Genomic DNA, 16,293 nt, shown 5'->3' with positions numbered 1-16,293 from the left:
CGTAGAATTTCATGGGACCACCTTATGAAGTCAAGAGGCTTTCAAATGATGAATGGATTAGGACCCCATGATGATCCTCCACAAAATACATGGTCACAGAGAGAGAGTAGTGGAATCATCGACTACATTTATGTCTCGGATTCATTTTTCCTGCTTTCTCCTGTTTTCAAAATTGATCAATCCCAAAATAGCGATCATAATTTGCTATGCCTTCAATGGACCATGCCTCATTGACAATTAGCAATCAATGAAACAAAATGGAAGCATTCTATTGCGATAAACAACGGCATTAACAGAGTGCGTTGGACTCCAGACACTATTACTCAATTTGGTATGATGCTGGACTCTGCTTTTGACAGATCTCATGGTGGCATCGTACAAAGTTCAGTTTATTATGATATCCTACAAAACATGACCCAAGCTCATACCAGACCGAGACCCTACAAGACACACTCCCATGTGTTTGACTGGGAAATCAAAGAGAAGAAAGCATCTTTCAGGAAAGCAAAGCGTGAAACCATGTTATTGCCAATATGCGACCGCTTCCAAAAACTTAAACAGTTAAAAACAAACTTTAAAAACTGGATGCGACACCATAAAGCCCAGATGCTACAAACAGATGGAGAACATATGTTAGAACTGACAAAAGACAAAAACACCGCACGTACATGGAAAGCCATAAACGAGTCGTCCTCAACCTCACAAGTCTGTAAACAAATTCAACAGGTCTCGGAATCCACATGGATTGAATACTTTCAAAGAATCCTCTCGTTGCCCTTTCATGTTATTCCAGTATCCCCCCAAACTAAGGTTAGTCCTTTCTTTCTTAAAATAGACAGAACGGACATTTTGTATTACATTCAAACTATAAGTCCCTCAAGAGCTCCAGGACCAGATGGGCTGTCTAATTACATCTTTAAACTAAACCCAGAATTGTGGTCCAACATTTTATTCTCCTTGTTTCAACAAATCAATTATTCCCAAACTCTACCCAAATCATGGAAACATTCTATCATAGTCCCATTGTACAAAAAGGGTAATCGTGAAAGACCTGAAAGTTACAGACCCATTGCGTTGCTCGATGCACCTGGTAAAATTTATACCAGGATTGTCCTTAAAGAACTGAACATTTGGATGAATCTAGCTAATATGCGTGATCCTTTCCAAACTGGTTTCGTCTCAGGTCTTGGCACGACGCCAAACATGTTTGTTCTTAATCTACTAAAAACTAAATACATCAATTGCAACCAAAATCTCTTTATGGCATTTGTCGACTTTCGCGGTGCCTTTGACTCCGTTGACAGAAATTTGTTATTTTCCAAACTAAGAAGGTTTGGTTGTCCATACTCACTACTCCGCATTATTGAGGAACTTCACTCAGACACAACGATTCAGATCAGGTTATCCACTGAAGGATCATTATCCAGAAGTGTAAAATCGGAAAGAGGGGTAAAACAAGGATGCATTTTAGCTTCAACGCTCTTCAATCTTTTCCTTTTAGATCTCGGATCAGATTTTGAGGAAACAGTAAGTGATGCGCCGAAATTAGGATCACAAAGAATTCAATGGTTACTTTATGCTGACGACCTAGTATTGATATCCCAAACACCCAGAGGCCTTCAAAATCTGATCCAATGTCTTGAAAAATATTGCAAAACGAATAATCTGATAATCAACACAGAAAAAACGCAGGTGTTGATTTGTCAAAAAAACAATAAAGTCAAGGCAAAACTCAAACGATGCAAATGGAGACTAAATAATGGAAATCTCTGTATAGTTAACACCTACAAATACTTAGGCATACACTTTACTGGAAGCATAGCCCCCCAGTTACAACTATCTATTCTAAAAGCAAAAATTCAGTCTTTAGCCTCTCAAGCCTCTATCATTTTGCATAAATATGGGAAATTCACAATTAAACATGTGCTGCTTTTTTATAAACAAAAAGTAATTCCCATCATATCTTACGGAGCTGATTCCCAACAAGTGCAATCTAGAAAATACTGGGATAAGCTTGAAGGCACGTTTTGGAAATTGGTATTCAGATTACCTAATTGTACACCAACGGCATTGTTGAGACTTGAATTGGGCTTAAATTCGATCCATTGTTATGTCTTATGGAAAATGTGTTGCTTTTTTAGAAAATGTCTAATTGGTGTTTCTGAAAAAAATGTGTTAAACACTCTAGCGCACTATTTGTTAACATTTGTTGACAGATTTCCAAAAGCTTGGCTTCAAAATGTAATTAACACGCTTACTGAAGCTAATATCTCTTTGCAGATGTTAATCGCAAATCCAACCAAAGCGAAAAAAACTTTGCTCCTACATGATTGGATTGTGACCCAAGATCTTTGCGTAAATTTAGTTGATTTCTCTTGGACCACCTTTTACCCCAAAAAAGTGGGTATAATGGAAAAATATTTACAACAGAGTCCCTCACACTTTGTACGAGCTCAGATGATGAGAATACGCTTTAATCTTTTACCCACACACGAAATTCTATCTAGACGTGATAAGAACCAAACGCAAAACCAATGGTGTCGGTATTGCAAAGATAACAACTGTATTGAAACCCTTAAACATTTAGTAGTATCCTGCTCTACATTGGAAACACTACGGCAAATATATTTTAAAACTTCCTTACAGCTCTATTGCTCTCGTTCTGAGGATGAAATTTGGGGCCTACTAATCAATAGTGAACGCCCAGCGATTTTAATCGCTTTAGTTAAATTTATAACTACTATCCTCCATTAGATGAAACTGTTGCAAATATAAGGAGATATTAGACAATCTCATGTTGCCTTGTATGTCAAAGATGAAATGTATTGAATTTTAAGTTGTTACATGTTGTTAGAGTCGAAACAACTAACCTTTAACCTGTGTTTTACTGTGCTTGCTTTATATCAAATATTTGAAAGGTTGAATATCAGCCAAACAAATTAATAAAAAAAAAAAAAAAAATAAAAGAAGACACAGCATCATAGACGACATCATTGTATACAGTGGGAACCCACATGGCTGTTTGGTGCTACCCTATACATGGTCGGCCTGCTTCAGAGGGGATGCCAGTTCATTGTTGGCTAGTCCAGTCCATCCGTCTTCCATCACGTGGGGTCTGCTGGGCTCATCATCTCCAGGGAACCAAGTCCAAAGAAGCAACTAGCTACATTTGTGAACAGTGCTACTCTATCATTATACAGTGCATCTGGCAGGCTCAAAGACTCAAGGTTAAACCGACCAACACATACTTTACTCACTCCCGACCGCATCTGTCGGTTTCCAACGCTTCCACCCTCACTTTTGAACTATAATGTATCCCTCCCTGTACCTCGCATTACAAATCATGTCGTTATGAAATAAAGGTTTGAAAAGCATACTCTCAGATATTTTATGTTTGTTTGGTTTATGGCCGATGGTCTGGGATCACCTGGTGTCATGGAATTCAGGGGTCTCAGAACTAGAGCAGTTGTAGAGGCTATAACTCGTGGTTAGCTGTGTGGGGGTAGGAAGCCTGCTTTGGCCTATTTGTGATGACACGTACATCAAGGCGCCCAGTTCTCTCTCGTGGCCTTGCAGGGCACATTCTTTACAAAGCAAACATATAGGCAACAATCTTAGAACAAAGAAGGGTTTCTGTGGAAGTCGGAGGCATGGGCCTCTCTCATCACCACTTGGGCCTATCCAGATTTGCCCTTCAGGGTCACGGCCTGTGTCTAACACACGAAATACTGCGTGGCCGTGCAGGCCCTGTGCTTTGCTATGGCTAATAGTATCTATAAAAATGGTGTTTGCTTGCTTACATGCACTATGTCTAATATGTGTAAACTCGATGCAATATTATGATCATGTGGGGACTTTTAGGATACCTCCCTCTCCCCTGATCTGTTATAGTTCTTCCAATGGGGCAAGCCTCACCTTAAAGTGCCTAGAGGGTAGGGGTAGGATGGGCTTGCCCCTTACCAACATTCCCTTCCTTTAGCCTGTGGGTGCTTCGAAACACAATTTTCTTGATGTATTAGCACCTTACAAATGCCCAATATATAAATAGTTAAATACATTCTCTATCAGTTGAGCGATGTTTGAACCCATGTGTGTTATAGGTCCATTATCTCGAAAGTCAACTCTGGACTATATTTTTTCAACCTGTGAAGAACAACAGGTATTGGATGTGTCATACTGCCATCCTGAATAAGTCATGATTTTTAAACGTAGGAAGGAATTCTTACTTCTAGTGCAATTATGGTAGTTGCTGGGGTCCAGTTGTTGCTAGGGTCCTGGACACTGTTAATATTCAATGGAGGAGCGCAGTGAATCAATCCGTGTCTCTCTCTTTTATAGTATTTGGTCGGTGCTGAAAAAAGTAAAATATAAGGCATGGGTCTGTAATATCAGTCTATATTTAAGCAATATGACCTGAGCGGCGGGGGCATTACTGACTCAGGTAATGCCCCGGGGCCCATAGTTATCGGCCCAAGTGAAGCGAGGGCCTTAACGAAGGCCCCGGGCCATTACCTGAGTCGGTAATGCCCCCGCCACGAGGGTGATATTGCTATTAGTACCCCGGCCCGCATTATGTGCGTGACCGGGGCACTACAAGCATTTTTTTCTGTCCCAAAATGCTGCCGCGTTTCGGGACAGAAAAAAAAGAAACGACCAAGAAAATGGCCACCATGGAAAGGGAAAACGGGGTCCGTTTTCCCTTTCCATGGCGGCCATCGGGAGCAGATGCGCTGGGAACACAAGTGTTCCCAGCGTGTCCGCTCCCGGAAAAGAATAAAAAAGAAGGTAAGTGGGGTTGGGGGGGCAGGAGAGGGGAGGAGATTAAAAAAAAAGTTCAAAAAAATAAAAAAGCGCACCTGCATCCCCGGCGAGGGACGAGGGAAGCCTCCAACCGTGAGGAGGCGCAGAGCGGGGATGGCCCTGCTCCGAGTCTCCACACGGCTGGAGGCTTCCCTCGTCCCTCGCCGGGGATGCAGGAACAAGAAGGCAAGTGGGGGAAGGAGGGACGAGGGAGGAAAGGGAATTTTAAAAAAAAGCCTTATCCGAGTCTCAAGTGGGGGGCGCGAAGGCAGCCTCTCAGCCGCGGGGAGGCTCGGAGTGGGGATGGATGGAATCCCGGTTGAGAATCGAATGATTTTCGGCCGGGTAAGGACCCGGCGAGAGCCAATCAGAATGTGTGTTGCATTCTGCTTGAGTCTCGCCGGGTACAGCTTCTAAATACTTGTTTTAGGATAATGATATGATATGATATTGCATTTATAATGCGCCTATACACAAGTGTTTCAAGGCGCAACGAGGCCTGGGAGGGAAACAGAGGGAAGACAGAGACAGCAATCCTACTAGGCTAGGTGACATTGAGATCGAGCAAGTGCAGGGTACTCACATAAAGTCCAGCACATTACCTCTTGTGCAGCTTCAGGAGAATGTATATTGTTGAATATTTTGGTCCTCTTGATGTAATTATGCATATTCCATCTCTGTGACCTGTTCTTCTTCTCTGGCTCTGATGGTATTGTACTTAAACTCCCATAAACTCTGGCCAACATAGTCAATGAAGAACGATCAAGGGAGTTATAGGCCAAAACATCTGGTTGCAGACCACAGGCATAGTATAATACAACAGCGCATAGATATAACAGTACAAAACACTCATAGACAATAGATCGACCAAGGCATAGCGCAATACAACAGTGCAGAAACATAATGCAATACATGCATAGACAATAGATTTACTATAACAGAGTACAATATGAAATAGATATAACAATAGAATAAGTGCATAGTGGAGTGAACAAGTGGATGGGTCGGCGTACGCAGAACAACGTGATGAGCTTGCGAACTTTGGGTCAAATATGGGACTGGCTCGTGGGTTGGGGCAACAAACTAGGTCATATTGAATGAGGATACCATGCTATCAAGAATTAAAGATAATCTAAAATGGAGATTTTCTGTGAAGTGAAAGTGGTAGTCGATGGAAGACTGTTCCAGAATGACTCTCTGCGGCACACACAGATCTGCCTCCCAGTTTCTTTTTCCTGGATGTTGGCAACAACTAGAGATATTGTTTTCCGGTGCTAGCAGTGAAGGTCTTACTTTATCCTGTGCTAGAATGGAATACTGTCCATAAAAGCAATATGGATGAGGTAGAAAAGTGCAGAGGGATCCCAAGGGTGTGACCCGCCATGAATTTTTAGATTTTTATTTGTATTCATATTAATAAAATCATGTGGGTAACTCCATCTCTGAAAGGGAAATCTGCTGATCAAAGTCCCCTTTCATAAGCTCCATGCGAAAAGCATAGTGTATAGCTGTGTCCTGCTATATCAGTATCCTGATCTGCAGTGTTTTCTCTACCAGTGGCACAGTACAGGTTCTGATGTCGCAGGTGTCCATTTGACAGTGGCAGTGACATCCAAGTCTCTACAGCACAGATTGAAAACATGAGCCCCTGTACCACAACTGAACAACTATGAGTCTACTGTCCTGGTGGCACATACATCTTTAAATAGAAGCCATACCTGATGTATGGCACAGTGGATGCTAGGTCTAATAAGTATTACAGCCACAGCTATTTGATATCACACACGTGCCAGTCCTGTAAGGCCAAATCAGCTGTGAAAAGATTATGTGTATTCTTCTGATAAGGACAGTAGCCTGAGGATTGCCTCTCTTTGTTCCTTTTGTGAGGTAGGTAACTGTTTCCCTAGAAGAAAGCCAGTCCACAGGAAGCTTGCCTGGGATCAAGATTCAAAGGGCACACCCATCCCCAAAAAGCTCAACCTCACATCAGGGTGCTGCATATCTTAAGGCCTTTGTTAAGTGAAGGGGTTAGGGTTAGTGTAGGCAGAGGGAGCTTGTTGCAGCTGATAGAAGGTTCCACCATCTTGTTTCTCCCTGAATCTATCTTTCCTTCTTATCCCCTCCACTTTCAGAAACACAAATCACGTTGGATGTGATTTCAGAAGGCAACTTGTTACTAGAACAGGGATTGGACCCCGAAAGCAGGCTAGCTTCAGTGCAATCACCTGGGGTCTTTTGACTTTAAAATAAGTGTTATTCCACCATGTATTTGATTCATATGTATGCTTCAGCCCTTGAAGAAGAATTCATTGGACTTCTGTTGGGGGAGTTGATCTTTCAAAGTCCTCTGAAAGTGAAGTGAAGGCTGAGTGTTCAAGACAGAGGAAAGCTCTGTCCCCTAACCATCCCCAGGGGGGAGTGGGGGTGACCTGCTGCTGGAGAAACACCTCATTCTCAGCAATCACAGTGGTACCTGGGACCTCACCGCGTTGGAGAACCCCTGCAGTTGTGGCCATCCTCACTCATGTTTGGGAGCATGAGAAAAGGGTTCCATGTGTTAAAATTGCGGCAAAAATGCCCGTTTACACAAAAAATTGCGGCAAAAAGACTGTGGTATTGCCACTGCAATCCATGTAAAGGATGCGGGGGACACCCCTGCAACCCCAGACCCATTATACCATTTAAGGGGAGCGGTGGACACCCCCGCAACCCCCGCTCCCCTTAATTGGTATAATGGGGTACACCTTTACCGGGTCAAACCATGACATTTTTGCCACAATTTTTTGTAAAGGCGACATTTTTGCCGCAACTTTATTACTGCATACCGAGAAAATCAGGCATCTTGTCCCTTATCCACTGGATTTGGACTCAGAGTTCCTCAGATTCAAGACAACCGGATCCTAATGTTTTTTGCTGAACTGCTTTGGGCCGTGTTTCAAGAACTGTTCAACACATTTGAATCTCCAGGACCCAGGTACTGCCTTTTGCATGCTCACTCTCTGCGAATTCCTCGCACAGCGCCAAGAAGTCTGTTTTGGTGATGCCGGACCAATAAGAGCAGAGAAAAAAGTATTATTGACTGCTAACTTTCTCCTTGTCCATCTTCGTGCCCTAGAGACTAGCTTGGTCACTTTATTTCCTTTTTTCAACTCAATAATTTGAAACATTGTTGTTTTATTCCCCCTTCCTACAGAGGTGGTTTTTGTAGAGATTCCTATTTAGTTATTATTTTACTTGGTGTGTTTAACTAAAGTATATATATTTTAATAGAACCTTGATTCGACATTTCTTTAATTTAGACTCGTATATGCACGTTGGGTTGCTACTGAATCATATTCACACCCCACTTGAGAGTTTAGCCTTCTCCCTGCCCACATTATCGCAAAAGGCAAAGGAGGTATGTCTCTTATCTGTGCCTGTTTTACCTTTATTTTTGTGTTGACTCTTGGGTTGTACACATGGGTAGGCATTTTACCATGTGCTCATCCTTGTACTCCTGTGGGCAGAAATCAATTTCTCACAGGGAGGTCAAGCAAGAGCAATGGCAGAGGGAGTGGAGTAGCCACAGCTGATAATCTCAGCATTTGTGGCATTCAAGCAGAATGTTTTCGATCATGCGGTGTTGAATCAGGGGCGGGCATTCAGAGCTGAGCTGAATAGTCAAACAGAGCCAAAAAGACTAACAGTGATCTGTGCATCATCCACTGGAAGATAGTGGTGTGCTGAGCGATGAGGCCATGAAAAGGTTGCAGATAGGCATGGAATAGCCATGGCTATAAACATTTTGCGGTACTCCATAAGGTTGAGTTGTATGTTTTTAAGAGTGAGGACCTATCATCTAATAGTACTTTGAATTATTGATTCTTATAAACACAGGTCTACATAAATGAAAGTGTTAAATGATGATCTCTTTCCGATAGTTTTTCTTATTGCTCATCCTATCTGATCAGTATGCACTATTTAACATATACTGGCATGTTGTTAATGTATCTGAACTGTATCCATATGTATTGAAGGTTTGGGTTCCAAAATTACCAGTGCGTCCAGGCCATGGTGTTTGCCATTGAAGAGATTAACAACAACCCCGACCTTCTGCCCAACATCAGCCTGGGCTTCCAGATCTACGACTCATGTACCATGCTCCGGAAGGCACTCACCGGAACCATGTGGATTCTTTCAGGGCAAGACAAGCCAATTCCTAACTATCGGTGCCAAAGAACTTTGCCACCAGCTGCCATCATTGGGGATGCAGGATCCACACGCTCAATTGCTCTTGCTCGCATCCTTGGCCTGTACAGATATCCGCAGGTAAGTCATGATAGGAATCACTCCAGTATCCTCATGTTTCAGGGATGATAATCCGTTTAAATAATAATCATGGTTAGTAGATTCTTACCTAAGGCCACAATGTTGACAGGCATAACCAGTGACATGGAGTGGAGCAAGAGTATGCTGTGTCTCTGTCTTGTGGGTTTTGTAGCATAAAGGTGTAGGTTTTAATGCTGCTTTTGCAGGCGATGGAGTGTATAACGTTGTGCTGAACGTAGAAGACAATATGCATCTTCAAGGTATAACGTTGTGCTGAACGTAGAAGACACTGTGCATCATCAAGGTATACAGTTGTGCTGAACGTAGAAGACACTGTGCATCATCAAGGTATAATGTTGTGCTGAATGTAGAAGACACTGTGCATCATCAAGGTATAACGTTGTGCTGAACGTAGAAGACACTCTGCATCATCAAGGTATAACGTTGTGTATAACGTTGTGATGAACGTAGAAGACACTGTGCATCATCAAGGTATAATGTTGGGCTGAACGTAGAAGACAATGCGCATCATCAAGGTATAACGTTGTGCTGAACATAGAAGACACTGTGCATCATCAAGGTATAACGTTGTGCTGAACGTAGAAGGCACTGTGCATCATCAAGGTATAACGTTGTGCTGAACATAGAAGACACTGTGCATCATCAAGGTATAATGTTGTGCTGAACGTAGAAGACACTGTGCATCATCAAGGTATAACGCTGTGCTGAACGTAGAAGACACTCTGCATCATTAAGGTATAACATTGTGTATAACGTTGTGATGAACGTAGAAGACACTGTGCATCATCAAGGTATAATGTTGTGCTGAACGTAGAAGACAATGTGCATCATCAAGGTATAACATTGTGCTGAACATAGAAGACACTGTGCATCATCAAGGTATAACGTTGTGCAGAACGTAGAAGGCACTGTGCATCATCAAGGTATAACATTGTGCTGAACGTAGAAAGCACTGTGCATCATCAAGGTATAACGTTGTGCTGAATGTAGAAGACACTGTGCATCATCAAGGTATAACGTTGTGCTGAACGTAGAAGACACTGTGCATCATCAAGGTATAACGTTGTGCTGAACGTAGACGACACTGTGCCAAGAATCCCCCCCAACCCAATTGCCTTTCCAGCATGTCCCTCCGCATACAAATATAATGGACTGCATAATGGCCCTCTTCAGCACAGGCACTCGGCCCACCCCTGCACCTGGGATTTAGCCGCACTAAAGCTGAGAAAACGCCTGGCTAAGCGGCAAAGTGTTGCCAAGTCCTTGTAATACTGTTAATAAATAATAATAATAATAATAATAATATTAATAATAATAATAATAATAATAATGATAATAATAATAATAATAATAATAATAATAATAATAATAATAATAATAATAATACTTATTATTATTATTATTATTATTATTATTCCACTGCTCACTGTGATTGAAGGTGTTATCTTTACCCAATGTTCTCATACTTATCGAACATGGGAGGATATTGACAGTGACCAGTGATATTCTCGACCAAAAAACCTTGAATGAAATAATAAAGATTACAAAATGTCGATTTTGGTGAAAATCGAGCCTAAAAAAAGCTGGATTGCCATTAATTTGTAAAGAAAAAGTCTCATTTGAGTTAGGAATATTACAAATTGCAGGGGGTGTGTGGGAGGGCTTTAGGAGGAGAGAAATTGAGACTTCAGGCGTAGAAGAGGGAAGGGGATTTCGAGGTGTAACCCCACCTAAAAGGTATGTGTTAGTCAAGTAAAAAGAGGTAGAATGATTTTGTTAGACAAATTACATTAAACAAGCGTAAAACCTTTTTTTAACCTGAATTCTAACTATAGAAAGATCCACTAGATGGCCCTCAGAAACAATAGATCCGGATTACATGTACATATTTGCTTTAGTGAAAAAGGTGTCTCTATATATTTTTAATGATATTTAAGGTTTGTTATTTATTCCAGTAGGTGTTTTGCCAGCGTTAAAATCACATAGAACCTATGAGACCCTGCATCAGTATTCAGACTTCCATAACGCATGCTGGCCTATATCATAGACCAATCCATAGTTCATGACATACCATCTCAAATGCTGCCACAAGACACCATGGACCAGTCCTCTGGTAAAACTGGGCACAACACAAAGCAGATTTCTTTCAATTCTGCTGTCTCGGCAGTGCGTTAAAAGGCACTTTCTGAGTGATCATAACTAGTCACTAGTGTAAACGCATGAGATAAACTGCTACTGACATCACTACAGCAGATTTCGTCCATCAAACGTGTGCCCCCAGAGTCATGTTTTTCCATTTTATGAATTTATTCTAGAAAATAATTTAAAAATTTGTATTTTTTAGGCTCAATTTTACTGTGTTGGAAAACATGTTTAGTTCTTTTTTCTTGTTCTTTTTTTTTATATTCAGTTAATCCTCATTGTATAGAAAATATGTTCACCCCGAAGAAGCTGTGGCCCTAACGCATGTTAGCTCCTGGTCCTTTACGAAAACCTGAAATCAAATTAAATAACCTATTATGTACAAGCAAACCATGCACGTGTATTTATACGCTTTGGAGAAATAGTGCTAAGAATGTGAGCTATTAAGTTGGTCAGTTGTCCCTTAGCAACCTGAACCTTATCTGTTGATCTGCCTCTTAACATTTGTTTGAGTGCTAACCTTTTATGAAAATCAGGAGGTATATCGATCCTGCTTCGTTTTGAAAGACATTTAAATAGAGATGTATGTCCTTCAGCCACAGCCCAAAAATGTTCTAGACCTTCTTTGATAAGGATCCTGTAATTATGCGTTTGCTCCCCGTTTGATGCATGTATTGTTTTCCAATTGAAACATGAAATTAAAATTGTTTAAAAGAATAATGCTCGAGGAGATTCAAGGAGCAAGAACAGAGCTACAACTTCAAAAGTGTAGCAAGTAAACTAGTCACTTGGTAATAGATTTACTTTTTTTTAAATTTTGCAATAGATCAGCTATCATTCCACAAGTCCACTCCTGAGTGACCGGAACCAATTCCCGTCCTTCTTCCGCACCATCCCCAGTGATGACTTCCAGTCCCGTGGACTGGCCCAGTTAGTGATGCACTTTGGATGGACATGGGTGGGCATTCTGGCTGCGAATAACGAATATGGGCAACAGGGCGCTGCCATAGTACGTCAAGAGCTTATCACGGCCGGAGCTTGTGTGGCCTTCAGTGAAAACATCCTCCTCAACCGAGCAGAAAAGAACGCCGTCCATATTGTTGAAGTGATCAAAAACTCAACAGCCCAGGCCATTGTGGTCTTTTCTTCCAATGCTGAGCTGGTCCCTCTGCTAGATGAAATAATGAGGCAGAATGTGACTGGAAGGACATGGATTGCTAGTGAAGCCTGGTCAACATCATCACTACTGTCCATCGAGAAATATGGCGAAACCCTGTGTGGCACCATTGAGTTTGCGATCTACAGTGGAGAGATGGTGGACTTCCAAGAGTATTTGAGCAAGATTCACCCTTCAGCATCTGGAGATGATGCCTTTGTGAGAAGGTTCTGGGAGGAAGCCTTTGGATGTCAATGGTTGGACCATGACACCTCCCTAAAAATCAAGGATAATGAGTCTAGGCTGTGCACAGGGGAGGAAAAACTGAACAGTCTTCCCATCAAAAGCATGACAGACTTCAGAATCACCTTCAATGTCTACAATGCAGTCTATGCCACCGCACTGGCTTTAAGGGATCTTCTGGCATGCCTTCCGGGTGGAAGTCCTTTCCTTCAAGAAACCTGTAGAAATATCTCAAACTTTCATCCATGGCAAGTATGTATTTCACTAAAGCATGTTTATCTATTAATTTGACTTATTTGACTATTTATGGATACGCATCATACACTACTGCAGTGGTACTTCTTATTAGGAGAAAAAGTTGAAAGAATAACCTTGCAGAAAGCTTAGTAGTGATAGATGTTTCTGTTGACAAGAGGCAGAAAGTTCATCAAATCAAGTTGCTGGGATAGTTTCACATTGTGAAGAACGATGGCTATGTTAATATAAGCACTTAAACACACACATGTTCCACAGTATATTTCACAATTTAAGGGATGTTTGAGTGATCTGGAACATAAGCCTCTTGTTGTGCGATTACACGTAAGTGATAGTGCAGGGATCCAAATGTTTTACTCCTGTTTAGAAAAGCAGAAATAATCACACGAGGACCACACAGTTGAGCAACTTCACTGTGCAGGACTAGAACATATGCACTGCAAAAAGTGTGTTCATATGTATTCGATACAATGTGGCAAATCCTTACCGATGTATGCTTAGTCATTATCACATAAGCATTGGCACTGGCTGCCAGGCTGTCCCATGCTGGCGAGGGCTTGGAAGTGGAACTAGGCACGCGCCCATATTCTTGAATTTGATGGCATGCACACTAGAGTACAGCAGAAGGACACCCTCAAACAACTATACAAAACACATTACTACTTAAATCCGGAATCTAGCCAAAAAGATGAAAGTGACATACAGAAAATGGAAAGAAGGTACACTCTTAAGACAGAGCACATTCCTGCCCATCACTTTGCATATTGACATTTAGGGGACCTGGAATAATAGAAACACATCCGAATACATCCAGAAGAAACCATGCACATACCATGTTGAGAAGGGAAGTCGGAGTTAAAAGCTAAACCAATGCAAATATAGAGTGTGAACACTTTGTCATGTATAAGATGCAGGACCATTTGGCTTGAGCTGGTAAAAAGTTCAGGATTATCAACGAGCTGTGAACACATTTCACAACTGTCCTAGAAATGCTGGCCATAAACTCACCACTTGGCTTGACTGCAAACTTAGCTTTATATCATCTTTCAAAATGCCAGAACTCTTGACAATGGTGGTCAGGCATCTCAGACATGCAAGAGCTGTATGTTCACTGGGGTAATATGTCTGCCCTTTAAATCAGTGACTAAATGGTGAGACTCTTTAAACTGTCCTTTTATTATTCAGGACCCATCTCAGTCACCAGGCTGGAGGAAGCAAGTTAGGTTTGGTGAGACTAGCCTGTGTGGCTTGGAATAGTATAGGATCGAAGCAGTAGGAGCAGAATGTGCTTGCATCTTCCTGAGTTGCAAATCTGATGTTGTCTGAAATAATTGTACTTGCCTGAGGAGATCTACAAATTCCCTCTTTGGCAACAAATATTATTTACAACAGCTGTAATGGAGTTATGCTTCAACTTGTTACTGTATCCCCTCTTACAATAAATCGGTCAGTGGTATAATTAACTACTCCAGAAGGATTTCAGACAATGTTTGCTATGGTCCATGACATGTGCAATCTAATATTTTAGGCATGTCTGTTCACTAAGCCAACAGACATTAGATTGTTCTGCCTAAAGCATTGCAAAGTACCTTAGGAAATCCATTTCAAGGAATGCATGTCTTACTTTTAAGTTTTTTGTTTTTCACGTTTTCTTAAATTCACTTTATACTAATCGGGGGTCCTCTGTAACTCCCTTCTTCTCTAACCCATATTCTTCGCACACATCCCTCCTAAACCCAACTTAAACCTTACAGCTAACCATAACCATACCCATTGCCCTATGCTTACCCTTATAGCTATACTTCAGCCCACAAAAACCCTCCTTACCACTATTCTTAAATATGACCTCAATCCTAGCTCTCTCCCTGATCCTAGACTGAAACCATTCACTAACCATGAATCTAACTCTTTTTTCTTTATGTTGTTGGAATGGTCAAGAAAGGCCCCCACAATCAAGAGGGGTTTTTGTTGCATGTGCCGTGTTTGTGACTAGGGGTGCAGTCAACTGGGCGCAAAGTTGTAGTTTCATATGTATCCAGTATAGTTAAATGTGAATGTGATGTGTAACTTAAAGGGCCTCATCAGGAGGTCGGTGGTATCCCAACGGCAATTGCGCTGGATCAGGAATAGCCGCAGAGATGTAATTCCCCATTCCCCATTGGGCTGGGGGAGCTATTAGCGCTGGGGCTAGTTGCGCCGAAAATGCCCTCTCTGCTGGCACATTCACCTCCCGCTCAGAGCTGGAGGTGAATGCTTGCTAGCAGGTCCAAACTTGTGATTGGACCAGCCCTTAAATGTGGCAGTAATGGCATTACCTCTGCATTTAAGGGCTAAGGACCAACTCGTGTTGAGGCCCTGAGTGTTACTTTTTAGTTAAACTGATGCAGAGTAGCTTTCCACACGCAAAGAAAGACAAATGATAACACTGCAAAATGGAATATAAAGGTGATTCAGTCATAATGTGCTATGGTGTGTCAAGAATAAGGCGATGGGGAGTTTTCATAATGTGCATTCAAGAAAGAGGGCCAGTCTGAAGAGTCCACTGTGAAGGAAAGATAGTATTTAACAAGCATGCACACTGAGAAAATATATAAAGGGGATTCGTTAATCTATATGTAGTGGGCTTTCTCTAAACAGATTGAAAGACGCATGGCAGTCAAGAGTTCAGTTCAAGAAAATGGTTCTGCAGAGCTTTCAGAGGCTAGAGGATTGGTAAATAAGTAACTTCGACCTTAGAGATGGTAAGCTCAGTTAAGGATCCGGCCATGGTTTTTATGGTCTGATACGTAACGCAGAAGGCAGATGTAATCTCTTGAATGCATGGGAGCTTGACAGAGGGTTTTCACTATTTGTGTTGACCAGCAATAAACCATGGGGTGAATTAATGGTTGAGACTAAAGTTATTGCAACCCAGAGTTTCAATTGTATTTTCAGTTGTGATGTGAGTGAACAAATGGCAGTTTTTAGATCAGAATATTCCAATGGAGCCAGGTCTTCCACATCACCCAGTTTATCCTTGAGGAGTGGTTTAATGTATGCAGATTTGATTGCTTGCAGTACTCTGTTGAGAGTGATAGGTTGAAGTGATTTGGGTAGCATTCTGATGGTGTGCCCTGTGTAAGGATTGATTTATAAATGTCAGGTGGCAGGCGTCCATTAGGCAGCCTGCCTTGTTTGTTTTATTCACCAGGTTGTTGTGTTTTTCTCTTGACATTTTGGGTAAAGTTGTTTAGCATATTCTGTGGTCCCAGGATAGGTAGGCAATGGTGCACAATCTGGTTGCTTAGTCAACTTTGTACAATCCGGTGTATAACAGTGATTTTATTCTTAAAGTGATCATTGCATCATTTTTGTGAAGGTAGCAGTAT

At 41.6% G+C, this 16,293-nt stretch overlaps 1 protein-coding gene across 1 annotated transcript in view; it reads left to right on the top strand.

Moving 5' to 3' along the window:
• Positions 1 to 336: 336 nt before the first annotated feature.
• Positions 337 to 16,293, top strand: part of LOC138465425 (extracellular calcium-sensing receptor-like) — a 51,660-nt gene continuing 35,703 nt past the window's right edge. The window contains exons 1-5 of the mRNA XM_069607223.1: positions 337 to 810; positions 1,502 to 1,527; positions 7,592 to 7,774; positions 8,817 to 9,108; positions 12,098 to 12,922. Of these exons, the coding sequence (XP_069463324.1) occupies positions 337 to 810; positions 1,502 to 1,527; positions 7,592 to 7,774; positions 8,817 to 9,108; positions 12,098 to 12,922 (1,800 nt within the window). The remainder of the gene's footprint in view (positions 811 to 1,501; positions 1,528 to 7,591; positions 7,775 to 8,816; positions 9,109 to 12,097; positions 12,923 to 16,293) is intronic.

Source organism: Ambystoma mexicanum, chromosome 1p, assembly GCF_040938575.1.
Source record: "Ambystoma mexicanum isolate Mex_15411 chromosome 1p, UKY_AmexF1_1, whole genome shotgun sequence".
Taxonomy (NCBI): Eukaryota; Metazoa; Chordata; class Amphibia; order Caudata; family Ambystomatidae; genus Ambystoma; species Ambystoma mexicanum.
Note: the sequence above shows the minus strand (reverse complement) of the source record. Positions and strands in the feature narration are given on the sequence as shown.